Source organism: Lynx canadensis, chromosome F2 (genome assembly GCF_007474595.2).
Source record: "Lynx canadensis isolate LIC74 chromosome F2, mLynCan4.pri.v2, whole genome shotgun sequence".
Lineage (NCBI taxonomy): Eukaryota > Metazoa > Chordata > Mammalia > Carnivora > Felidae > Lynx > Lynx canadensis.
Window position 1 is genome coordinate 9,783,607 of NC_044320.2, and position 27,045 is coordinate 9,810,651.

Here is a 27,045-nt window from a genome sequence, read left to right on the forward strand (position 1 = left end):
GGGCTCTTAAACCGGGTACCGCTGAAGGACACAATGCATAGCGAACCAGCCGGCCACACTCGCCCCAACTTCAGGGTTCACTTCCAGCCTTTCAGAGAGGCGAGCTGAGTCAACCAAATTATTTGTGCATGAGCCCATGCAAGCAAAGCGATCGGTCCCACCCAGACCCAAATGACAATCTGGACCCTCTCCAAATGCCATAACCCCCGGCCAAGGGCGATGCCCAGTCCGGAGAGAACTTGTAACAGATGTATAGACTCACAGCGCATGCTTGGCATTTGATGGGAACAAGGCCGGGAAACCCCGTGTGGCAGCAGGCCATGACAGCCCTTTCTCTCCAGCGAGAGCATCCCGGGCGATCTGCGCATCAGGATCCCAGGAGCCCCCCCAGGTAGCAGCTCAGATGCAAGGGAACGGGGCTCACGGAGAGCACCCACAGGACCTGCCCCGGCCTAGAAGCTTTATTCTCTAGTAGAATTAGTATCTCCAGTAACGATTTCATAGGTACCGGTTCCAGGATGCCCAGAAGAGACATGCTCAGTGGCAAGGGTCATCACACTGAGGGGGGTCCCCACACGACTCCCCACTAGGTATTTATAGTTCAGCCGGGGTCCCCACCCATCCAGATACACCTCGCCCTCCAGGGGCCGTGTTGCTTTACTAACACACTTCCATGGCATCTCCATGGTAACCCGCATTACTAGAAAGGTAGTCCGAGGTCAAATCCATCCTTAGAGAAAGAGAAAGGGTTTTACTTACTCTTCACAGGGGCGGGGCAGGGCGAGGAGGCAGGGCAGGGGAAGGGCCCGCCGACTTGTTTCCTCTGCTTTCCACTTAGATCTCACAGCCTTCCAAGGGGCGTTTAAAAACGTGGAAAGTGTGGCCGACATTTTTGGTAAGTGAAATGCCAAACTGCTTCTGTCTGCCGGGTGTCAGGGCACGGGGTGCGTGAGTGTGGGAAATCTAAGGAAGTTACCAGGGCCTTGGTCGCTGCTCTCTGGGCTCCCTTGCTCCCGCTGCCCCAGCCAAGCTCTGAACCGTGTGATCCGGGTTCCGACAGGAGCAGTGGTGTCTCCTATTGCATTGCGTGTCACTGGGTTGCGAGGTGCCTGCATCGTCCTGACTTTGTTAGTTCTGATCAGTCCGCAACCCGGGCGGCGGGGCCGGGGGGTGGGGGGGGGCGGTGGCGGAGAGAATGGCGCCCCTGCTGCCCAGGCTAGGAATCGAGCCTAAGAGAGGTATGTGACGTGCCCAGGTCACAAGGGGGACGCTCCCCTCTGAGTCCAGAGCTTAGTGGCTGGCTCGTCTCTCCCCAGCTAACAAATACACGTAAAGCCTAAGAATTTCAAAGAGGGTCAAAGGCTCCATTTATCAATTACGTTTCTATCCCGTGACTATTGATTGCTGGATACCGTGATGGTTCCCACCATTGCTTTCTGAAAGTACCCCCCAAATAAGGCTATCCTGTGATTGACAGGGAGCAAGGAGCTCTGAACGGCTGTGGGATTAGACAACATGGGTAGAGGACTGCACTGGAGGTGTGCATGTGACTCAGTGCAGGTGCCCACTAAGTTTTTGAGTGAAAATGCATATTTATATAAACACACACACACACACACACACACACACACACACACACGCAAGCAGCTTTTTTCCCTCCGTATAGAATCATTTCTTCGTTTTCTGACGAGGCCATGTGAAAACAAACCATGGGAATGGAAGTTTGAATGGGGTAGGAAAAACTCGAAGAGTCTGGGAGGGAATAGTCCTCACAGACCCCTCGTGGACCTCCCCAAGCCCCCACGGGTGACCCTGCGCATTAGAATCATGGCTATGGGGTCACACCCCCTTTGGCGCTTAACCGTCTTGCAGCCAGAAAGGCAGAGAATGGGGAGGGTGGGTGAGCCGCTCGAGGTCAAAAACCTGGAAATTGCTCTCTTGCCAGTTTTGCTCACAGGAACGTTCGTGTTTAGGGCAAATCGTTGGTTGCTGGTTGGTACCTCGGGCATATCTCTGACCTTCAGTTTCTTTACCTATGAAACAGAAGTGACAGAGTGGCACTGCCTCGTCGGATTAACGGGAAGGTTATGGGATCATGGGCCAAGCGAATGCTTTCTAGGGCGTGACTCGCTATCTCTCTTAACTACTGTCCTATTTAAAGCACATAGCAGTTTCTGGCACATAATAGGGGCCCCCAAATTATTAGTGTCTGTATCTGTTCTCTAGGGCCATGACTGTATCATTTGGGGTCCACTCATCAGACTCATAGTGACTTAAATAACAAAGGCATTTAATCATCTCACAGAAGCCATCTGAAAGCCCCAGATGTCGGAGGTATCAGCAGATGTCAGAAGCCCATTCTTCCTCCACCGCTCCGACTAAGCATGCTGGCTTTTCGATATTAGGCTTGGGGCCTCATGGTGACAAGGTGGTTGCCACAGCCCCAGCCAACATATCCTCACCCATATTCAAGGAAGGAGAAAGGTGTAGAGCCAAAGGATGTCTTCCATGCCTTTGTCCTTTATTATGAAAGAAACAATTCCCAAAAGTCTCTAACCGATTCCCCTTGTTTCGGCCAGATCTGGGTCACGTGCTCAGCCCTAGGCCGCTCACTGTAATGGAAGCCAGGATTATTAGCATGACGAACCCAGAATGAGCATGACACATCCCCCAGGGATTTGCGGAAGGGGCTCACCTTCGCTGAGCGCCTTTCGGCTTTGTGGGTGAGGAAGAAAGTATGTGACTATTGGAGGTGACCGGCAGGGACCACGGCTCACAAACCTGCCTCCCTCCCATTGTCCAGAACGACCCTGAGTACACAGTAGGTGCTTAGTAGGTTGCCGCGGTGCAGGAAGTCCCGGGCACAGGGGCTCCTTCCCGGACCCCGGTCCCCAGCTCCCGGCCTGCTGTCCCCTCCCCGCAGACTGCCTGGGCTCCCACTTCACCTGGCTGCAGGCCGTCCTCACCAACTTCCCCGCGCTCCTCCAGTTCGTGAATGGCATGAAGTGTGTGGCCGGTCTCTGCCCCCGGGATTTAGAGGACTACGGCTGTGCCTGCAGGTTCGAGATGGAGGGACCGCCCGTGGACGCGTCTGACAGGTGAGCTCTGGGAGGCCTGGGCTTAGTTCTCCTCCCCTGCGAAGCGACTGGTTTCCTCATCTTTCCATGGCTATGTATCACGTCCTGGGAAGTTGTCAGGATCCTGGCTCTGTCTCACACGCAAAGCGTCAGAGTAGTGACTCTCCGAGTGGGGTCCCCCTGTATCAGAAACACCGGGATGCTTGCTAAAATGCAGATTCCAGGGGCCCATCCCAGACCGACCGACTCAAGACTACCTTTACCTAGAACCTGAAGTCTGAATTTTAAACAAGCTCCCCAGGAACACTATTCTTTGTTCAGAACAGTCCTGGCCAGCAGGGGTCAAGTAACTGCGAAGGTTTCCATTTAATTTTCGCACAAACGTGCGCCAGTCCCATATGGACACTCTGCTTAATGTAACAGAATCCTAGGGGCGCCTGGGTGGCTCAGTCGGTTCAGCGTCTGACTCTTGCTTTCGGCTCAGGGCTTCTTGATCTCACAGTTGGTGAGATCGAGCCCTCCGTCAGGCTTTCCACTTCGGGCAGGGGGCCTGCCTGGGATTCTCTCTCTCGGTGTCTCTGCCCTTCTCCCGCTCTCGCTCTCTCTCTTAAAATATATAAATAAACATTTGACATACGCACATAGACAGAATCCTATCCCTGCTTCAAAGACGTAGGGAGCTAGTGGGGGTTATAGAGGAGACACAAGGGGCCCCACGACAGTGCGTGCCCTCCCTGCACACAAGGGAGGGGAAATTACAACAAATCTTCCACCTTTACATACCAGGTTAGGAAGAGAAGTTAAAATGTTAGATGCATCAAGTGTTGGCAGGGATTTGGCAAAAGGTCTGCTGGCAGCGGGAGGGCACCTCTACCCCGGATTCCATGTCCCCACCCACTCGTGTGCCCCTGTGCCCAAAGCCAGCGTGACAGAGCGTGTGCTCTCAGAGAAGTGGGAAGGACTCCCCTTAGTAGCAGATGGGACAGCCCGTTGTCTTTCCCGGAGTCTCTCCATTAGGACACCTTCTTTGAATGCAACCTCCATGCTCCCCAAACCTGCCCCTCCCTGCCCTGCACCTGCCACGTGGGACAGCGCATGCACACGGTCTGTCTCACGCTCCACTCAACAAACTCTAAGCGGGGGTGGGGGGGGGTGGGAGCTGCACCGTTTCACTTCTGGGCACCCCCACTGTGGACCACAGCACTGGGCACATAGTAGGAGCTCAGCAAATTAACTCCAATTGCGTTTCGGAGATTAAAATTAAGTAGTTACATAAAAAGTAATATATCCTTGCCGGAGCAGGAAAAACAGCTTCGGAATCAAGCAAGAAATCTCTCTCATTTCCACGTCTCCAAGAGAAGATGTCAGTTGCCTCTGCACCAGAAGGGCACTTTCCCAACTTTGGGACCAGGAGCAAACTGACTCCCAGAACCAGCTCACTGACATTCCGACAGAAAGATGGTGCGGCATGGCGCTCGGACCATTTCTGGGAATGTATTTTCCTTTCAGGTTCTCCCTTACCACTTCTTCTACTTATTAGAATTATTAGAATGCCTAGAACACCTAGCCAGAAGTCAAAGAAATGAAGCAGCAATCCACCACAGTCTCAATGATGGAAGAAGTGATGGCCCCCCGAACCGGTGGAATGACGGGCCACACCCAATTTCGGTTACTTTACACAGTTCAGTTGACGGGGGTGGGGATCTCCAAACTCCTGGAGGACTGGATGTTTCTACTTTGAACCTTCATAGCAGATTCCAAGAATAATTGCTATCATTTATTGAGTGCCTACCTCACGGTAAGATCTATATAGATGTTTTCTTTTTTTTTAACTTTTAATATTTTTTCAGGTTATTAACTTATTTTGAGAGAGAGAGGCAGAGAGAGAGAGAGAGGGTGCAGGAGGTGCAGACAGAGGAGAGAGAGAGAGAGAGAGAGAGAGAGAGAGAGAGAATCCCGAGCAGGACCTGCCCTGTCAGTGCAGAGCACAATGTAGGGCTTGAACTCACGAACCATGAGATCACGAGCTGAGCCAAAAACAAATGTCGGTTGCTTAACCGGCTGAGCCACCAAGGCGCCCCTGATGGATGTTTCCCTGAATCCCCCAAATTTTTGAGTTAGGCAGTTGGAGAAATTTCGTAGCTTGCCCAAAGCTATGAGCTGCTTGTGTACTTTTTCTTCTTTACATTGGTCTCCACTGACCTCCTGTGCGCATTGCAAGAGCCTCCTGACCCCCATTCTAGTGTCAGCCTCACTCTGAGATTGACTTCGACCTTGGCAAGTTACTGAGCCTTGTACATCTCAGTCCGCATGTATATAAATGCTCATAATGATAATAGCACCTGCTGCACGGGTAACATCACCCAGATGTATGTGCACGCATGCGTATGCACGTGTGTGTGCAAAGAGCTCTATTGGAAACATCACTGCCAGGAATCCTCCAGAGACACCACAATGGCAGACTCCCCTCTCTTAACCTTCCCCCACGCTCTCACCTTGGCCTCCCCCACCTGCCACAGCTGCTGCTTCCAGCATCGCAGGTGCTACGAGGAAGCCGCCGAGATGGACTGTCTCCAGGACCCTGCCAAGCTCAGCACAGATGTCAACTGCGTCAGCAAGATGATCACGTGTGGTGAGCATCTCCCGGTGTCTCAGGGAGCCGGGCTGAGAAACGACAGCTCGGGAGGCCCAGGCCCAGGGCTCCCAGGGTCCCCCCTGATCATCACTGCCACGGACAACATCATCGCCTCTGCTCTGAGCCCCTCGAGGGCTGGATCTATGGCATCCGTACCTCGCATGGAGTCGAGGCACCATAAATGCTTCTTGACATGAAAGAATAGCCCATCCGCAGGTTGTGTGATTTGTGATTTTATACTGTAGCCACCCTGGGAGCTTGGGAAAGCAGATGGCTTGCAGCTCCCACACTGTGTGATGTTGGAACAGTCACTCAACAAGTCAGAACCTCTGCCCGGGGAGGAGAAAACCCCGTGCAGAGATTTGTTTTGAGAATTGAGTTAAACAATGCTTCAAGGTAAAACAGGGGTACCTTTGTTAAACGTAAACAGTGCTCCCGTGTGAAACAGATACCACGGTGACTGGCCTATGTTAAGAAGTCAGCAATGGAAGCGTAAGAGAGGCAGTGATGGACGGATGAGGTCTGTGGTTGCTGCTGAGTCGGTTCAAATCTCAGCTCGCCACCCGGCTCACCATGTCACTCCAGGGATTGTATTTCACGTCCCTAGACGGTCCCGGCAGAAGAATTAGAAGAGGCAAAGGTGTGGGGGGGGAGCATGGCACCTTGGGGGCACGGTACATTGGAGCCATTCTTTATGGGCACCTATCATGTGCCAAAGGCTTTATACCCAGCAGATGCGATTGTCCTAACAATCTTATGAGATGGACTCATTATTCCCTGTTTTCGAATAAGGGCAGGAAAGCTCAGAGAAATTAAACAACTTGCCCAAAGTCACATAAGCGGCTAAGTAGCGGCATCAGGGTTTGAACCCGCGTTCCACTGACCCCCAAAGTCCAGCTAGCGAGGACTGGCTGAAGTGTGGCGCGTCGGGAAAGGAGTGAGGAAGGGCATGAGCCTAAATCCCTGCACAGTGAGCACGAAAACACCGTCCATCCATCCATCCATCCATTCATTCGGCAGGTGCATACTGAGCACCTACCTACACTGGGAGCACCTACCTACACCGGATATCTAGGTCCTGGGGATATCCTGACCTTCTCAAATCTCCTCATGGCTGCCAGGCACTGTAAAAATACCAGAACCAAGTGCTAGAGTGTGTTAGAGACAGGAGCCGTGGAGGGAGATAAAGCAGGGGAAGGCACAGGGAGGGCTGGGGGGGAAGGCCCCCTGAGAAGATGCCCGCGGAGCCAAGACTGAGGCGCAGCGGGAAGCAAGCTGGCGGCCGTCCCGGAGGTGGGCACCGCCATGCCAGCGGCTTGTGGGTGTGCCTCGATGTACGCGGTGCCCCCCGTGCTTGGGAGACAGGCCAGTCAGAAAGGGGGTGAGGAAGCAGGAAGGAGATGAGCTCCGAGCTCAGCTTTTACATCCATTGGGAAGTTGTCGGAAGGTTCTAAACCCCCGGAAAGACATGGTTTGCCTTGAGTCTCGAAAGGCTTGTCCTCGATGAGCGTGGACAGGGCAGTAGGTTTGGGGGCGGGGGCGGGGGGAGGCCACTGACAGAGCCCAGGCACGAGCAGATGGGGGCTTGGCCCAGGGAGGGGTGTGGAGGTGGGGATATGTGGTCACGCTGTAAACAGGTCGAAAGTAGAGGCCCGACGGTCAGGGGTGAGCGTGAGAGGAGGGGGCACAGAACCCAGGTTGGGCCTGCGCAGCCGAAGCTCGCGGAGCCAACACGGTGAGAGCAGGACGCCCACAGGGGGAGCGGGACCCTGGCAGGCAGATCGGGGTCAGGGTGGAAGGTCGCATTCGCTCTTGGGATTCCCAGTGACATCCTCCCACCTGCTCTGCCCTTGCTCCGTGCACAGAGTCCGAGGACCCTTGCGAGCACCTGCTGTGTACCTGCGACAAGGTTGCCATAGAGTGCTTGGCTCAGTCCGGCATCAACTCTTCCCTGAACCTTCTGGACACTTCCTTCTGTCTGGCTCAGCCTCCAGGTGGGAAGAACCGGGCCCCACGTCGGTGGTGGGGCCTGACAAGCTGGGGCGGGAGCCGGCACGGGGGCCTTAGTTGCCGTGTGTCCTCAGATGCGAGTCCGGCCCCTTCCGACAGTCCCCCAATCCGCTGCCCTGAACAGGCTTCCCAATGTGTTTCTTTGCAGAGACACCCAGCACGAGAGAGCAGACCACGCTTCCGCCCAGAGGTAAGGCCTCCTAGGGAGGCTGTTCCTCGGCCCACAGGGGCCAGGCTACAGCTGGAACTAGGAGACACCCCCCCCCAACCCCCCGCCGGGCCTGCCTGAGTGACCCGTGGCACTGGAGATGCCCCCCCCTACCTTCCCCTGCCCAGGAGACAGCATGACTGCTGAGAAACCCAGTTCAAACATCCAACAGCAAACGGCCCTCAGGCAAACATCATTCTTTGCCACGTGGACAGGGGTGCGTTTAATCCAGTTAAGGTGTAGACCCCGGGTGCTTTCTCTCTTGCTCTAGAGTCAGGGCCCTGGTGTACAATGAGGGCAGGACAGGGTCCAGTGCTCTGATGGAGGAAGAGGCTCCTCGTGGCTGGGTGAGCTCCTGGCCGCGGAGGCCTCCAAAGAGCAGACAGGCTTCCTCCCTCCTCTGCCTTCCAGAACTTACCGCAGAAAGCGCAGTCTGGGCCCAGACAGGGGCTCCTTGCAGGGGAGGCTATTTTTTGTCCCTCCTCTTAAGACAGGCCGCCTACTGAAGCCAGTAAGTGTTCATTCCTACTCTAAAACATGCGTCTTACGGGAAAAGCGAGGGTTCAGCTCACGCCGGGCGTTCCTCGTTCACCAAAGATCGCACGGCCTCTCCGTCCCGACGCCACGGGTGCCCGGGGATGGGAATTTCGAGGTGCGCTTTGGCAGAGCGCCCCTCCTTTCCTGGGGCTGGGGTCTCCCTCCCAGCCCCGCGGCGTCTGTCAAAGAAGCTGAGGTCAGCGCGCCCGCGCGTGTGAGCGTGCACGTGCGCAGGAGTGTGCTGGTGTAGGCGTGCGTACATGCGTGGCTATGGGTGTGTGTGTGCGTGTCCTATTTCGACGTATCTTCTGAGTCTGGTTCTCTTTCTTCCGTGCCGTCTGCCTCCCTTTTTTTTTTTAATTTTTTTTTTTGTAACATTTATTTATTTTTGAGACAGAGAGAGACAGAGCATGAACGGGGGAGGGTCAGAGAGAGAGAGGGAGACACAGAATCCGAAACAGGCTCCAGGCTCTGAGCCGTCAGCACAGAGCCCGACGCGGGGCTCGAACTCACGGACCGTGAGATCATGACCTGAGCCGAAGTCGGCCGCTTAACCGACCGAGCCACCCAGGCGCCCCCGTCTGCCTCCCTTTTGAACGGAGGTCTTTCTAAGTCGGGATATCACGGTTCACAAACCCTCGAGGTCTGCAGGCCTTTCACTGCCGCAGCCTGGGTCTGCTAGGGTCACCCTCCCCGGCCAGAACCCAGCAGGGGCTGCAGCCCCTCCTGTGCTGGGGCCCCGTAAGCATCCCATGTCCCGGGAGATGTAGGGGAGACAGGGAAACCCTGAGACAGAACGAAAGCCCTTGTCTGGCAACAGCTCTTGCGGCCCCCTCCCGTCTCGGGCCAGCAGTCCCAGCCTGTCCTCTGAGACCCGTGGCACTTGGTCTGGGCGCGGTGTTCCATCAGTCATTGCTTTGGGGCTTTCTGTTCCAGTGGTTCCTGTGGACCCCGCAGACACCAGTGCGATGGCCGTTTCGGGAGAAGGTGAGTACGAGGGGGCCGGCGTGTAGCCCAAATACCCACGCTGTGGTTGTGCCATCTGCCTGCCTGCTGGGACTACTTCCCCTAAAATGCCCCCTGCCCGGGATTGCATGAGACTGCTCAAGAACGTTCCAGAGCCACTCAGTTCCTCCCGACCCCCGCATCTCTTCTCTCTTTGCTCTGCTTTCTCCCACACCCCTCTTCCCACCTCGGTACAATTGTCAGATGCAGGATAGTCACCCTGGGTCACCTGAGGCTGAATTTCAGATGAGCCACAAATACTGTTTTAGTATAAGTATGTCGCAGAATTTGCATGGGATATACTCATACTGAAGAGTGATCTGTCGTTCGCGTGAAATCTGAATTTAACTGGGCATCCTGTATTTTTTATTTATTTATTTATTTATTTTTGGGACAGAGAGAGACAGAGCATGAACGGGGGAGGGGCAGAGAGAGAGGGAGACGCAGAATCGGAAACAGGCTCCAGGCTCCGAGCCATCAGCCCAGAGCCCGACGCGGGGCTCGAACTCACGGACCGCGAGATCGTGACCTGGCTGAAGTCGGCCGAATCACCCTCAGTTGGCACATTTTCCACTTTCTGCAGCCTGTGCCGTCATCACCCTGGGCATGGTGCAGAGAAAACACGCTTCGTAAGGAACCCAGAGTCTAACTGGCGAAAGAGAGTTCGTGCACTCACACGTCGGTCCCCCAGCACTCACGCACGCACACCCATGACCTCGCAGTGCCCACAAATGCCCTCCAGGAAAGGAGGGAGCCTGAATGCAGGAAGAAGCTTCGGTCACAAGGGAAAAAGACAAAGGGCCCGTGACTGTCCTCACCATCGTGTCATGCAACAACCATGCTTTGGAGTTCGGCAGCTTTGGGATGGTCTCCTGGCTCTCCCATTTTTCAGCTGTAGAACTCTGAAAGCATGGTTCGCCCTCTCTAATCTTCCATTTCACTTCAGAGAGCAGCGACTGGCTTTTTTTTTTTTTTTTTTTTTTTCTGTAAAGGGCCAGATAGTAAATATTTTAGGCTTTGTGGGCCATAGGGTCTCTGTCACAATGACCCAACTCGGTCATTTGGACTGGAACCATAACGTCGGTAACTGGATGGGTGTGAACGTGTTCCGCTAAAACGTTATTTGCAAAAACAGGCTGAGGGCTGAGCCAGGGTTTAGCAGCCCCTGGAAAGGGATGGTTACACCTGTCCTTCGGGGTGACAGGGGATTAAATGAGAGAGAGCATGGGAGGATTCTGGGCCAGCGTCTTCTTCGGAAGTCTGGTGCGGCTGTGAAAAAAGCAATGCGGGACACTGGACAATTTGCTTCAAATATTAAATCTCATTTAACGCTCACACAACCCGGTGAAATCATCAACCCCTCACAGAGATGGTAAAGTGAGCTGGAGAGAGAAATTGTCCAAGACGTGCAGCTGGGTGGCGGACTGGGGTTCGAGGCCTGTATGGCGTCTGTCCTTACCGCTAGACTGCACCCCCCCTTCGGGTGCCTTCCCCCGTGGACCTGCTCCAGCAAGGGGACATAGTGTCTCGTTCTCCCAAAGGGGCCATTGGCTGGTCTCTTTGCCTACAAACAGGCCTGGTGCTAATGTGGCCCCTCGTCCACTTAATGGAGACCAGCGTGTCCTTATTCCTCATCAGACCACCATGGGCTTCCTCTCCTCAGCCCCCCGGTCCCTCGGCCCCCAAAGCTGTTTTGTTTGCAGGCGACCCCTGCCTGGCTTACGTGCTGAGCTGGGCGGGTAATTGAAGTTGAGTGGTTTCTTTCCACAGTGGCTCCTGAGACCAGAGCCGACCCGCTGACCACGCCCTCCAGGACAAGTAAGCAGAGAAGACTCCGCAGGAGGGGACTGCACGGGATCCGGTGGCGACATGCCATCTAAATATACATGCTCAGTTCTGATGACGGCTCTTTGACGGGCCCCAGAAGACACATTAGTATACCCATTTTTCAGATGATGTAGGAAACTGGGGCTCCGGGAGGTTAAAAGTTACAGGTGGTTCAGCACCAGACTCGCTGGACTGGTCTCTAACCCAGTCTCAGGTTGTAAGACTTGTTCCGTCTCTTGTTGTTCCGTCTTGTTCCGTGTCGTGGTGACTCACGGAGAACAGCCTCGTCCCTAAAAACATCTAGGCCAACGTGTCCTCGGAAGAAGTAATCTAATCATTTACTTCGCTTGTGGTGATGAATAACCATGGACTCTTTACTAATAAGCATATATATCTCATAATAACCATTGACTAATTAGTAAGAATGAATAAACAGATTCCTTGGTTAACAGGCAGCGACATCACGGAGGACTTCAATGTGTCGGCCCGTTCCTAAGCCCCTACGCCCATCCTCTGGGTTCATCCGCCTGGTCCTAGGAGGCCCCATTTGACAGATAAAGGAGGCGCTCTGAGGGGCAGTCGTTTGCCTGGGGTAGGACAGCGTAGTATTCCGTTCGTTCTGAACCTGAGAATTTTACTTTGAAGGGAACCATCTTCCCGGCTTAGAACCTCGGAGGTTCTGTGTCCACTTTTATGTGTCCACAGCAGTAGACTCGTGAGCCCGATCTCGACGTATCACCATGGCAATCTTGACCTTTGACACACTGAATTTAAGGCAGTTCCTTCCTTCCCCCATGGTGTTGGGAGTTACCACCACTGGCTCTCTGTAGTACGGCCAGAAGTGCAACAGCCCCCTAGCTCAGTGGTTAGGACAGCCACCTTCGGCCAACTGGCCCCGGGAACTGCATTCTGTGACTTCCTAGCTCCATGACCTACAGTAAGTGACCTGTCTTCTCTGTGTGCCCCCGTTCTCATCTCTGAGTGAAGGCGAGCACAGTACTAATTTGTGGAGTTGTTGTTTAGGACGAGCAAAGCACTTAATACTGTGTCTGGCTTGTAGTAGGTCTTAGTCTGTTCCTGCTGCTACAACAAAATGTCAGTAGCCTGTGAACAACGCAATTTATGTCTCATGGTTCTAGAGGCTGGAAGTCCAAGCTCAAGACACCAGCATGGTCAAGTTCAGGGACGCCTGCTTCCTAGACAGCCACCTTCTTGCTGTGTTCCCACATGGTGGAAGGAGCCAGGGAGCTCTGTGGGGTCTCTTTCGTAAGGGCACGAATCCCATTCATGAAGGCTCCCCCCTCCTGACCTAATCGCCTCTCAAAGTCCCCAAGATCATCCCGCTGGGAATCAGGTTTCAACACATGAGTTTGGGGGAAGCACAAACACCCAGTCTATAGCGTAGTAGGAGCCTACTCGCAGTTAAACAACAACAATCTCATTTCGCAGGGGACCGGGGTTCAGCAGTCTCCTGGAAGCCACATAGCAGGCAACTAGAGCCCTTCTGCTGCCTTGTTCTTCTTCGTTCAAAAATACGTGGTTACAAAAAGGTTTTTGTTTGTTGAAACTCTGGAGAAGTCTGCTTTCCTCAAGTAGCTCAAAGATGCACCTGCTTCGAGACCTGCAGGTCGAGGCTGCTTTTGCCAGCAAGCCCGTGTCTGGGGAGGGCAGTCTCTTTGGCTTAGCAGCAACCCACCCATTACCACCAGCTCCTGGGAGGTAGCCAGGGGCAGAGCAACGAGCACATTGCCTCCTGTGCCCGTGGGATGGCAACCGCTTCTGGAAGCCAGGGTGGGACAGACCGGAGTCAACACTCATCCCGTCTCTCTTTTTTTGTGGGCAGGCACGGGCCAAGGCCAGCAAGGCGCGGAAGCCGCTCGGACCATACCCGCTCCGGGTAAGCACACCGGGTCCTCCCGCCTGCATATAACCGTCATCCCTATACGTTTATGGGATCTGGTGTTTCTAAAACATGGAAGAACCATGGAAACCAAGTCCCTTTTACACCCTCTCCCAAGAGCAGACAAAGGAAGTTAAAAGGTAGGTCCATTTCGAAAGAAAGGGAAGAAAAGGTAGAAAGAAAGGGAAGCCTACCTGATAAAGAGATGCTTTTAGAAAAATATAGAAAACTGTGTATTGTTTTCTATTTAAATCACCTGTAATGTCACATTATACAGACAGCCACTTTCAACAGCTAGAGGCATTTCCCTCTACTGTCTCCCCACCAGTAGGGCAGCTCTATGACCTTAATTAACATGAATTAACATGAACCAAGATCGCTTGGTGCCGTGGCTTTGCAAGTCTGAGCTGTTATCACTTAAAACATGAGGCGACGGGGCGCCTGGGTGGCTCAGTCGGTTAAGCATCCGACTTTGGCTCAGGTCATGATCTCACGGAGGTTCGTGGGTTCGAGCCCTGCGTCGGGCTCTGTGCTGACAGCTCAGAGCCTGGAGCCTTCTTCGGATTCTGTGTCTCCCTCTCTCTCTGCCCCTCTCCTGCTCATGCTCTGTCTCTCTCTGTCCCAAAAATAAATAAACGTTGAAAAAAAAAAATTAAAAAAAAAAATCTTTTTTTTTTTTTTTTTAATTTTTTTTTCAACGTTTATTTATTTTTGGGACAGAGAGAGACAAAGCATGAACGGGGAAAAAAATCTTTTTAATGAGGTGATACTCCCCTGATATTAAATATTTTCCTATAACATGATTTTGAGTGGCTGTACCACAGTTTCTGGTACGGAAGACCATAAATGTATTTAGCCAATTATCTCTAACATCTGTTATTGTGAATAATAGATTTAGGCTTTAAACCCACCACTTTGGATTCATTTGTCACCACAAATGCCGAGAAGCTGAGTTACTGAGGGCGTGATCCTTGTAGGGCTCGCCCCATGTTGCCAAATTGCCCTGGAGAAAAACTGGCCCTCACCTGTGGATCCCATGACTAATACCGTGTACTATTGTTTAAAAGCAAGCAAACAAAAACCTCTATTGTTTTAATAGAAAAAAAGACCCACGGTAGCTCATTTTTCCTCCTTCTCCCCTCCGAGGAAAATTGAAAGGAGTGGTTTTTGTACCCAAGAGTGGCTGGCCTCTCACTCCGGGAGCTTTGGACCAGGCCTGGACAGAATTCTCAAATCTTTTTTTTTTTTTTTTAAGTTTATTTATTTTGAAAGAGAGAGAGTGCAAGAGGGGAAGGGACAGAGAGAGAGAATCCCAAGCAGAGCCCTACGTGGAGCTTGAACCCATGAATTATGAGATCATGACCTGAGCCAGGATCGAGTCAGACACTTAACCAACTGAGCCACGCAGGTGCCTCCAGAATTCCCAAACCTTAACCGAATTTATGGAGGTGGGTCCCCAGTGTCAGAGCTGAGGGCAATGAGACTTGGACCGACTTTGCCCTCAGGTGCACAGTGACCTTCTCGGCCTGGGAGTTGGGGAGCGAGAGGCATTTGGGGTGGCCGTTCAGGCAGGGTGAGGGATGCCACAGGCCCTCCTCTAAGGGGATGAGGTGGGGGTCTCACGTTTGATTAGCACCAATGATCCAGAAAGTTCTTCCTCAGAGGGGGAGGGCTTCTAGCAGGACGCTCAGACTCAGCAGAGAGACAAACGGGCTTCTGGGGCTCCATCTGCCGATAGAGTTTTCCACCTGGAGAGCCTCCGACCCCAGACCAGATATGTCATCACCCTCCCCGAGCGATTCTAACGGCTGCTGTTGACCGTGGCCTCCTTGCTAGGCATTTGGCTAGAAGGATTATTCACACACAAAACAGGTATCATTGAGGCGCCTGGGTGGCCCTGGGTCCGACTCTCAGTTTCAGCTCAGGTTATGCTCCCGCAGTTTGTGAGATCGAGCCCCGCATCAGGCTCTACATTGACAGCTTAGAGCCTGCTTGGGATTCTCTCTCTCTCTCTCTCTCTCTCTCTCTCTGTCTGCCTTTCCCTTACTCGCATGCACTCTCTTTCTTTCAAAATAAATAAACATTTAACACAGGTATTATTAACATAGTTTTAGAAATGGGGAAATTAAGATTGAGAGAGGCTAGGGACGCCTGGGTGGCTCAGTCAGGTTAGCATCCAACTTCGGCTCAGGTCATGATCTCACGGTTTGTGGGATCGAGCCCTGTGTTGAGCTCTGCACTGAGTGGGATTCTCTCTCTCTCTCTGTCTCTCTCTCTCTCTGCCCCTCCCCACCCCCCACCAAATGGATAAATAAACTTAACAAAGTGGCAAGACAAATTTTATTCAGGTTTCTGCAGTGGGGAGGGGAGACTCCAGGGTCCCTGAGCTTGGCTAGGATCTGGGTGGAGGTGAGAGGGCCTTTGAGAGGGCGAATGGGAGGGCGGACAGCTGTTGGGAGCTCCTGCAGAATCAGGGAAGCAAAAAATTCCAAAATGGGGGGAGGGGGCTGTTTTCTGAAAACTTAGGCAAAGGCAAGTGCCGGGTCAGTGAGCGTCTCAAGCTGTTAAGTTCTCTTGGCTGCCTCGAGCTTTCTCAGGCAGGAAGTCAAGGGGAAGTGGGAGGCTGGGTCATCCTGGGGACACCAGCCTGGGGTTGGTGAGCGTCTCCTTAGTGTGGGGGCAGGGCATGAATGAAAGAGTTTGTGCCGTGAATTTGAAGTTCTCATAGGTCCAGGTTGAGGCCTGGCCGAGAAGAAGGCCCAGAGGAGGCCGGCTAGAGGCTGGTCAAGGAGAGAATCTGTCAGCTCCCAGCAGTTTGGAACACGATGGAAAGAAACCCGCGCGTGGGTTTCTGTTTACGGGATTGGAGAGGGGGGCATGATGTTAGACAGAGGTTACAACAGGGCTACTAAGGCTGTGTGCCCAACCCCCAGGGAACGGAGTGCTGAGCAAGGACACAGAAGCCCAGGGATATGAAGCAAACCAACATGGCGGATCTGGGGAAAGACTGCAAGTCAGGGGGCCCTTGAGATGCCCCAGCCTCACCCAGCGCTCTGGGTCCACAGATGGTGGGGGCGGAGCCCACGAGGCTCCCTCTGTCTGGACCAGACTGGCTTGGAGACATCCCTACCTCTGGCCAAAAGAACAGATGGGGCAGACACGGAGCAAAGGGGGATCTGGACGGTGCCAGGGAGCCTGGGGGTGGGGGGATGGGCAGGGCCAGACCCCTGGCCGCCTCACGGCCACAGCAAGGACCTGGCACCTAACTCTGAGTGTGGCGAGAAGCTGCTCCCGTATTCCGAGGAGTCTGAGGCGGGGTCCTGCTCGCCAACACTACTGAGTGCCAGGAGCTGGCTTCAGGATGCACCGTGCTTGTTACCCCTTCACTTGTTGTTGTTTTTTAATTTTTTTTAAATGTTTGTTTATTTTTGGGAGACAGAGAGTCAGCAGGGGAGGGGCAGAGAGGGAGGGAGACACAGAATCCGAAGCAGGCTCCAGGCTCGGGGCTGTCAGCACAGAGCCCGACGAGGGGCTCGAACTCACGGACCGTGAGATCGTGACCTGAGCTAAAGACGGACGCTTACCCGACTGAGCCACCCGGGCGCCCCACTCCTTCATTTGTGAACACCATGCCAGGCCTCCCCCCCACCCCACCCCCGCTTGCAGGCAGGTGCATGGCGGTTAACACCACACACACAGGCCTGGCAGGCTGTGACAGTCCTCGTTGTGGGAGGTCATCCATGTGGCATGGGCTCCTGTCCGCTTCGAGGTTACCGCGGGGCATTTGGAAATTCCCACGCAACATCCGCGGATCCCCAAGACTCAGCCCCGACGTCTGCAAACCCAGATCGAGGACACTACCCGAACACTGTGTTCTCCTGAAACACCCGTCTGCATTTGGCCTTGATCGTGTGTCCACCTGCAAATGTCTTCTTGGGCCACCTTTTGAACATGAGCCGTCACGCTGTGCGTTTTCAGGATCCGCAGAGACGGCTGCCTCGGCACCCGGTGTAACCATCGTCCCCGCTGGCTTGAAGTCTCCGGGCTTTGCTGCGTCCTCCATCAAAAGTGGCCCAGGGGAGACAACTGGAAAAGGTAGGCAGGAGCAGGAAGAGAAGCACGTGGCCTCTCTCGGCCTTGAGATCCTCCGCGTGGGTCGGGAGCAGAGCCCTTCGGGCCACGGTATCACGCTGTGACCTCCTGTCGGTGCTACCTCAAGGGGCCGCTCCTTGCCAGGTGAGCTCAGGAGACACAGACGGGCCCTGACCTGCCTGTGGCCATTCAGCTGCTGAGCCGGGGAAAGGGGCCCGCTGGTCTCGTGCTCCCACCCCTCACGATGGCCCCCAGGGGAAGAGCGTGGGTGGCATTACCCACACCGCGGTTGTTGGAAAGAAAGAAACACCGGGGGGTTCCTAACCCTCCCTTTCTCTCCCCTCCTCCCAGCAGAGCAGTGGAGAGAGCTGCATTTGAGAGGGAGGCCGGGCCGGGAGCCCTTCGCAAGGCCCCTGGTTCCTCGGTTTCCCCCCCGCCGACCATGTGATCGCGGGGTTTGCGCGGTGGACCGTAGCCTAAGTTGGCCAAAGCCGCAGGCAGGGGAGGCAGGGAATGGGGTGGGGAGGAGGGTGCAGGAGGAGGGCAGAGGCGGAGGCAGAGAAAGAAAATCCAGGCCTCTGAAGGGAGAGCCCTGGCGGAAGGCGGGGGTTCCTGGTGGGGTCAGGAAGCCTGGGAGGCCGGCCAGGACGCCCCCAGGACGCTGGGCCCCTGCCAGGGCCTCGGGTGGACACAGTCCCTCCACTCTGTAATCAGATGTGGCCGAAAAGCACCTGGAGTCCTGACCAGCCCCCTTACCCCTCGGGGGGATTTGACCAGGAGCCTGGGCGAGGGCCGCAGAAGCCTGGAGGGAAAGGCTTGTTCTCTGAAACACAACTGGTGCCACACAGCAGACAGGGTGGTGGGGGGGGCGTGGGGGGGGGTGTACTGGCGGTGGCGATTTTCCCAGGAAACGGGGGAGGCGAGGACACAGAGTTTCCCCGGACCCTCAGTACCCACGTGAATCACCGCGAATGCCGTCCCAGTGTTCCCTGCTCTCCTGACAGTCCTGTGTCTCGCCAGCCTGTGACAGGGTCACCTTCCTGCACCTGGGAAGCAGGAACATCACGCGGGCGATGCCTCAGCTGGGAGAGATGCTCTTTTGTCTGACGTCCCGATGCCCGGAGGAATTTGAAGCTTACGGCTGCTACTGTGGGCAAGAAGGACAAGGCGAGCCGAGGGATGCCCTGGACAGGTAGGGACGAGCGAGGGTGGCGGGACAGCGGTCACTGAGAGGGCCCACTGGCCGCGGCTTCACAGAGAAGCACTAGCCCACTCAGGACGGCTTGCTGCCATCACGGGCCCAGTTTCCTGATGAGCAGTTGAGGCTCAGCCTTGACTAAGGCCGTTCAGCTACGAAGGGGCAGACCCACACGGGTCCGGACCTTTCCAGGTGGGAGTCTAGAGCTCTTTTAGCTCTGCCCCAGGTACTGCCCTGCTGCCCTAAGAGAGTCCATCTGCCTATTTTGCAATGACCCCAAATCTGCCCATTTTGCAACGACCAACACGTCACATTGGCAGCCCCCCCCCCCCCCCCCCCCCCCCCCGGCTCAGGGTGCGCTGCAGGTGGCCACAGTGAAATTCAGCTTCTCAATAACTTTGAAGTCTAACCGCTACGTTTTATAGCCGCCACTCCTGGAAGAATTTTCAGCGACCTCATGCATTGATGAGTATGTCCATTCCCTCGCGTATGCACTCAGCCCACATTTCTTGAGCTTTTGCTCGGTGCCAGGCACCGTGCTAGGTGTGGGAGACACACAAATGGTTACACCCGAACCAAGCAGATCGAAACACGCGGCCAGTGCCGTTACAGCAAATAGTGCTGCACCGGGCAGGAGACGGGCAATGCGACAAAAAGACCAGCAATGCGATAAATGCCACGGAGGGGACGGAGGAAACGGGGCAGGAGCCGACCTAGACAGGAGTTGCAGGAATATTCTGAGGGCAGAGTTGATACGGCGTTAACGACTGCACATGAGGACCGCCCAGGCCCACGGCCGGCCAGTGGAGAGCTCGGCGCTCAAGAGGCGTAGGCCCCTTGGGATGGGGGGCCACCGAAGGGAAATCGACAGCCACAGACCATCCTGGAAGCGGGGATGGCAGGCACATGGGGCATGTCACCTGTAGGTGCGAAGGTGTCTGGGTGCCCGTGTCACTCACCTCCACGGGCCCTTCTGCCCTCACCCCGTCATCGAGCTCCACTGCAGGGAATCTCATGGGGAGGAAGCGAGGGGCTCGGCTGCACAGGCCACCTTCCGAACTTCCTTCCCATCGGGTGACACGGAAGACGTGTTTATTCCAGCAGAGTGTATAACAATCATACATTGTCTACACTCGGAAGTTCAACAGCACGCCCTCTGCTCTCCAAGACAGAGAACAATGTAAATACTACTGTCCCTGAGGCCACAGCACTCAGGCAGATCGGGCAAGGGGTAGAAACCTAGGGTCCCATGGAAGGATAGGGGGATGCTTTTGGAGGCCTCCTGGCCACCGGCCATATTGCACAAAAACATGAGGTACGACCAGGCATATTGACCAAGGAAGTCAATATGGCTTCCTCGACATTCACAGGGAAGGAATCAACACTGCCAGCCACAGCCTTGACCGAGGAAGAGGTTCTCAAATTGATACCATTTTCCGCAAGGGGGTCTTTTCAAAACCACGTATGCTTTACATTCTGGGCAACTGGGGTGACTTTTAAGGGCATTTTGATCATACGTGATTTCTGATTCATTCACTCACTGCCTTCAGACTTTAACTATTATTTTAGCTACCCACCACCCCCGACCCCGGGCAGGTGCACGCACCAGACAGTGGGGCTCAGCCGTAACAACAGCTGAGTGGGGCTGCCTACGTGGACCTCCAGCCACCAGCTAACGTGACGGGCACACTGGGGTTGCTGGCAACAGGCACAGCTGATACCTTGGCTGAGCACAAGCGTTACCAAAGGCTGTGACTGCGCCATTTAAGGACGGGACGAGTTGCAAAGGGAGGATTTCGGGGGAGTGGCATCTCCTATGGGCTGGAGGTGTCACCAGATGCTTTCGGATGTCCGTGTGGCTAAAGGACACTGGCAACTGTGAGGCTTTGTCAGGCTAAAAAGCAAGACACTGTTTCATTCATTCCCATACGGTTACCGAGGTCTTGCTCCGTGTGGGACACTTTTCTAGATGCTGTTTTTCATTTATGCTCTGCTCTCTTTCAAGGCTGGGGGCCAAGGGGGTGCCCTATGGATGTGGGATTAATTATTCTATTATGTAAAAGGTTGGAGGCAGTGGGGTCACTAATCCATGTGGTTCCTTTGTGTAAACGAAAGACAGCACCCCTTCCTCAAGACTATTCCATCTGTGGGCAAATTATTGTAATAAAACAGAAAAGCTTTGCAGTCAACAGAGTTGTGATAAAAATACAAAAAAAGAACATTTTTGATAATAAGATGCATACAGCGTGACTGACACGGTCTTAGATGTGGCATCTTTGTGCAGTGCACAACTTAAACAGCCACACATAGTGGTCCTATGTGCGTTGGAAAGGCGGCCTTGGCTTCTCTCACTGCTGTAGGGATTGTGGGAGAAGCAGGCCTTGAAGGAGCGCCTTGGGCAGCTGGGTTGTCCCTGGTCTTAGGTGCTGTTTTTCCCACCACTGCTGCTTGGAGCAGTTGAGAAGGCTGGGCTGCCTGCTCGAGAGGCTTCCTCGGTCACCGGCGGAGTGCGTGGACGGTACAGCCAAGTGTAAGTGCCGCGGGCCCGTGCAGCGAGCCATTCCCTTCGTTCATGTCAGCGTCACGTACGGCTCATGCCTACTGATGCTCCCCCCAGCACATTTTCGTCTAGAATGTGATTTAACACTCTTAACCGTGAGGCACAGTTAGGACCCTATACTGACGAGGGCCCTGAAGTTCAACAGGCTAAGTCACCAGCTGCCCGCAGAGCTGGCGAGGAGGGGACCGGGGATAACATCAACAGCCCGGGCATACGCAGTGCCTACCACGTGCTGGCCTGAGATCACAGGGTGTGTTAACGGTTAATACGCCCAACTATCCTCTGAAGGGGCGCCGAGTCTCCCCTTTATGAGGCCGTGGCCAAGGCCAGGGTCACACAGGCAGAAACAAGTCAGTGGCAGGAGTGAGGCCCGGAAAACCATGTTGCCAAGGACCGAGGACAGAGTCCTCGTGCTCGAGTGCTCAAGGGTCTCGTGGCATTTTTCTTCTCTTCCTAAGAAGCAGAAATCTTTCCCCAAGTGAGACCCCCGAGGAACCCCATAAAAAGGGAGAGCCCTGGCCGATGGGAGAGATGTGCCTACGGCCCCCTCCCCCGTCCCCCAGGAGCCTCGGCGGGGACGTCTGAGAACTGGCGTCCCTGTGAGCGAGCGTCACTCTCATGCGCCTCGAGCCCGCTTTTAGAACTGGCTTCATTTCCTCGTCACACACATGATATCCACCCCCAACCCCACGCCATGCAACATTCGAGAAATCGGGTGGGGTTGCCAGACCTAGCAAATAAAAATCCATGAACTTGCATTTCAGATAAACAAATAATTGTTTAGTGTAAGCATGCCCCGAATGGACATAACTTATACGAACACATTTGTCTGAAATGCACATTTAACTGGGCATCCCGTATTTTGTCTGGCAACGTTAAAACAGATTGGACAACAACTACTTCCATTTGACGAAGGCGGAAAGTCTGGCCCAGAGAAGTAACGGTTCCTTCCAACAAGTATTTCCCGAGTGCTAACTCGGCAAATGGGTGTCAGGGATCGACTTACTTAGGTGCTTGAGCACATGGGCTCTGCCAGCAAGGTCCTCTGTCCGGCAAGAGGGGAAGGTGGAAACAGATGATTAATGCACAATGTCATTAACACACAACGTGCTAGAAGGTAGAACCATAGTTGGGATTTGATGAGCGTCCACAGGAAAGACCCCCCCCCCGCCTTTACTGAGGGGCGTCAGGGAAGCTTTCTAGAGGAGCGGATGCCAAGGGGAGTCTTGACAAACAGGTAGGAGTTAACCAGGAGGAGAAAGCGACAACATTCCCAGCAGGAAGATCACGTATGCTGGATGCCAGGAGGTAACAAGATGGCGGGTGGGGGGACAGGGCCGAGGGCCAGACAGGCCGGCCACGTCCCTCTCTCACGTCCACTACTCTGTTCTCACCCTCAAAGGTGTGGGGCAGAGCCTGTGCGCGAAGCTGCTTTGTGCCTGTGACCGGACGGCGGCCGAGTGCATGGCCTCTGCCTTCTTTAACCAAAGCCTCAAGTCCTCGGGCAAACGAGAGTGCCAGGGCCACAGGCCGTCCTGTGAGGACAGCTCGCACGGAGGGCCTGCGGCCTCCTCCCTCAGCTCCAGCTCTGAGGAGAACAGCGAGGAAGCCACGCCCCAAGTGGAGGGCCTGAGAAGCAGAAGGTCTCTGGGGAAGCCGCTGGGTGGTGTGGGGACCAGGCACCAACATGGCCCCAGACAGATCCCCAGAGGAAGTGACGAGCACACCCTGTAGTTTCCTCCCGTTAGGGCATCCTCCTCTCTGTCCTCAGCACAGGCTCAAGGGGAAGAGGGCTGGGGCGACCCTGGCACGGCAGTGTCAGCCCGCGTGGGAATGTGCATTTAGAGGGGGCGGACGAGGGCTCTGTACTTCCTTCAGCCCACCTTGGCATCTCAATAAATACTCCCATCAGTGTTGGTTTTGGTTTGGTTTTCACGACATGTTGTAGATACCGGTGCATGGGTGGATGTCAAAGGTAAGAAGACAGAGCCACGGAGCAGACAATTATTATCTCCACTCTATGATAACTGAAGATGACTTTTTATTCTATTAAAAACAAAGGAGCGTATTTAATCGATCTTATGACCCACGGGACACCAATGACCCGCCGGGGATGTCTACGAAGAACTGAGATAACACACCTTCCGGTAGGAGCCCTGAAAACATACTTGCCGTTCTAGTTGTTACGAGTGGCCATGTGTCATGGGCCACGGCCACCACCAGGCAGGATCACTGCTCAGGCTTGTCTCAGGTCCTGGACTTTTTGTCTGTTTGTTTTTAAAGGGTTTATCCCAGTGGCTGGAAGTTTTGGGGGTTTAAATGCCCATGCTGGCAAATTAATATCACGGTAGCTGTAAAATATCTGAAACGCTAGCCATCCCTCCATCCACCCACTCACCTGACCGGGTACCAGGCAGAAGGCAGGGTATTACCAGAATCCCCCACAATATTTGGTAGGAACACAAACTCCTTGGTTCATATCACATCCTAGGTTCCCAATCCCCCACAAACCACGTGTCTGGTAGGGAGATAACAGTCCCTGTCTGCTCCTCAGGACCCGCTAGAGTTCGGTGTTGCTGACCTTCTCACGGCAGACAAATATTCTGAAGTTGGGAGGCCAGGGTAAGAACTTGAAAGGTTGTGGTGTGAAGCCAACAGCGGTCATCCTTCCCTGCCTTCCAAGGCAATCACGTGAGGACACCTTTCGATGAATCCAACACACTGGCACCTTTTCAACCAGGTGACTTTAACTAGCAGCCAAAGTTTGGGTTCTCAAAGCGAACCCTCTGACAAGAACTTGAGAGCAAGTTCAGTTGGAAAGTGAGGGAAAGCCTGACCGGAGACCAAAGAAACAGGACAGGAAAGATAATGAAAGGTGCCTTAGCAAACCAGGTACAGCTGGAAGTAGAATACATGCACGGAGAGAGGAGAGAGATCAGGACGTCAGCTTCTAGCAGATCAGCCAATACTCCTGGGGAGGGAGAGATTGCCTTCTGGCCTGCGGCACGTGGGAGCGAAGTGGGCTCCGGGGCCCAGAGAAAGCGTTCAGGCAAAGAAATGCAGGTGCTAGCGGTTGGCATCAGCCAGCACGCATTCGATGGCAGAGGCAGGCCGGTCGCTGATGGCAGTTTCTCCAACTACTACGTTGCTGGCTTGTTCCTCCTTCCTTTGGCCCAAAGCGATTTACCAACTGTCTGCTCCCACTGGCAGTCGTGGTGCCAGCCTACCACTTGTATGGCGACCATCTGCCTTCACATCTTCACCGGAGGCGGCTGGTTGTTGCTCGGGGAAAAGAAAAACTGACGTGACCCACCTCACTCTCGTAGTTCACAACCTTTAAACCTCACGCGGGTGCTCAACCTCTTCTTAAAAAGTTGATGTTCCTGCTCTCCAGGACAACTGTCTGGTTTTAGCTCCTCTCTCAGACCTCCCCACACCTTCCCCTCACACTCAGCTCATGACGCTGGAGGACCGTGAAGGGCCTGAGATTTCACCCTCCTTGCAGCTTAGTTGATGTGCACTGCAAGGATGCTGGCAGAGGACACGAGACACCTGGGTCAGAGACAAAGGACTTCATTACCTACAGTAAAGGCAGTAGCCCCAGCAGCATTTATGCTGCTCCCTCGAGCCCTGATGCAGACTAGACACACACACACACACACACACACACACGTGGCTTCGTTACATGGGAGAACCCTGAGTTTAGGTAACCTAAAACTATCCTGGTTGTAAGCCCACCTGACCTTTATCCCAGAACACATTCTCTTTCTACATGAGAGTGAGCAGGCCTGCCCTTGGCTCCAAAGGGAGACACCATCCCTACCTTCCCATAGTCTGTTTGCTATACGACATTCTGGGGGAGGTGGTCCAGGCTAAATAAAGGCTGTTGGTGTCTGCATGCTCACATGACAAGCACGGACACAAGAGACACAGAGAGAATCGTCCAGCGACAATGGTCTCAGCTGACCCTCCACTTTGAAAAAGTGAAGGTTTCTAATGGGAACGCCCTCACTTTCCTGCTGCCAAAGCTACAAAATTACCTGCAGTCTTTCTCTTCCCTCTCCTTACAATGAAGTGCTCCTTAATCTGGATCAAAGGTCAATCCCTCCCACGAGGCCCTGTGTACAACACTCTACTGCCTTCTCCAGGGTTTGATCCCTGTAAGTACTTCCTTTTAAAATCAATTTATCCCTTTTCTTCTATGACAATCTAATCAACATGCAAACGTGCCCTAAAATCTCCCATCTTTAAAAGTCCCTCCCTTGGGGCGCCTGGGTGGCTCGGTCGGTTAAGCGTCCGACTTCGGCTCAGGTCATGATCTCACGGTCCGTGGGTTCGAGCCCCGCGTCGGGCTCTGTGCTGACAGCTCAGAGCCTGGAGCCTGTTTCAGATTCTGTGTCTCCCTCTCTCTGTGACCCTCCCCCATTCATGCTGTCTCTGTCTCAAAAAATAAATAAATGTTAAAAAAAATTAAAAAAAAAAAAAGTCCCTCCCTTGACTGATTTAAAGGAAGTGTAAAATTATAAATCTGATGCTCCTAGCTTAAATACCAAACTAGACAGTACTCTGTTGAACACCTTTTACCTGACTCTACATCATCCAACCCTACCTCTTAACCCGCACACCGCGGTGACAACCGGTTCCACACAGGCTTCCACCTGCCTCATTCAGAGAGGTGGGGGTCTGACATCTGCCTTCCGAACTTCCATTCTCCTCGCGATCTGACACAGTACTCCTCTGAGAAGGAAGCATGGGGCACCGTGGGAAACCACTCGGTGCTCAGGTACACATTCCAGAAATGGGGGCGGGGCAGGGGGTAGCTACTGCCAACAGGCCACCCTGGAAAATGAAAGGCACGCTTCCCCGGCTTTCATCACCTGGGTGGGCAGTGCTGAGATGGACCTCCGGTCACCTACAGTGACACACAATTCATAAATGAATCCCCCTAACGAGCCCTTCTCCTTGCATGGCACTGTTCCGGGCCCTGGCCGGGTTTGCTGGGACCGCGGCCCAGAACAATCCCCGCGTGTAAGCCTGTGTCTTAGCCCGGGTTCTCCGACAGCAGCCTATGACCGTGCCCTCCTCAGAGTCTGCCTGTGACTCAAAGCGCAAGTACAAGGCAAAGACAGCGAACAGAAGGCAGGGCTTGATGCTCTGTCTTGGCTCTGCTATTTCATTCATTTGAACTTGGTGCTTGAGATCAGTATTCATCAGAATGGCTGACAGGATCCAACAAGTTAGGGCTAGAAAGAAAAGCAAGTGACACAGCACATAACACAGGCTGCTCCTTCTATGCAGCAGCTTCCCGGAAGTAGCATCAGCGAACCAGGGGGCGGAGGGACCTGGAGCCGCTCTTTTTTTCGGAGAGAACTGATACGACAAGGAGAGATGCAAACCAGAAGCCTGGTGCAGAGAGGGCAGCAAAGCTTTCCCGGCTCACACCGAGAGCTCCACCTTCGCCACATCTCGTCACGACTGGCAGCTGCCGTTCTGGTTCTTCGACGTATGTGAGGATGAGGCCCCCTGGCAACCTGATTCCTCCTAGAGCTCTTCATTTTTAGCGAAAGCAAAATATTAAACAAACTTGACTTGGTAAATGCAGTCACTGTTCTACATATGTACTTATACGGAAGTAATCTGATTTTGTTTTATTGCTTCCATAGGAATTGCAAAGGGAATTTTTACATTACAAGAAGCTCCCTTAGTTACATTTGCTACATATACTGGCATGAGTAAGACAAATCAGTTCCATTTTTGGACAGAAAGAAGAGAGATGCTAATTGCTGGTGAAGTGTAGTATTATTCTAAAAGATAACGAGTACAGAAGCATTAAGGGGTGTACCGTGTGTGTGCACACGCGTGCGTGTATATTCAGGTCAACTCCAATGACAAACTAATCTAACTAGTTTCATTAGTGTTGTTGAAACAACACAAATCTAAGGAACATTTATATGTTAGCTATTCAATGTCAAGGAAAAAAAAATGAGGCAAGTGTA

General features: G+C 53.8%; 1 protein-coding gene across 1 annotated transcript in view; it reads left to right on the top strand.

Annotated features, from left to right (window-relative positions):
* The window catches only part of OC90 (otoconin 90), a 29,977-nt gene extending 7,194 nt beyond the window's left edge, over positions 1-22,783 (top strand). Inside the window, exons 3-14 of the mRNA XM_030304506.1 lie at positions 839-895; positions 2,924-3,098; positions 5,597-5,709; positions 7,578-7,706; positions 7,871-7,912; positions 9,404-9,454; positions 11,243-11,290; positions 13,143-13,196; positions 17,178-17,294; positions 18,312-18,483; positions 20,913-21,019; positions 22,452-22,783. Of these exons, the coding sequence (XP_030160366.1) occupies positions 839-895; positions 2,924-3,098; positions 5,597-5,709; positions 7,578-7,706; positions 7,871-7,912; positions 9,404-9,454; positions 11,243-11,290; positions 13,143-13,196; positions 17,178-17,294; positions 18,312-18,483; positions 20,913-21,019; positions 22,452-22,783 (1,397 nt within the window). The remainder of the gene's footprint in view (positions 1-838; positions 896-2,923; positions 3,099-5,596; positions 5,710-7,577; positions 7,707-7,870; positions 7,913-9,403; positions 9,455-11,242; positions 11,291-13,142; positions 13,197-17,177; positions 17,295-18,311; positions 18,484-20,912; positions 21,020-22,451) is intronic.
* The last annotated feature ends 4,262 nt before the right edge of the window (positions 22,784-27,045 follow it).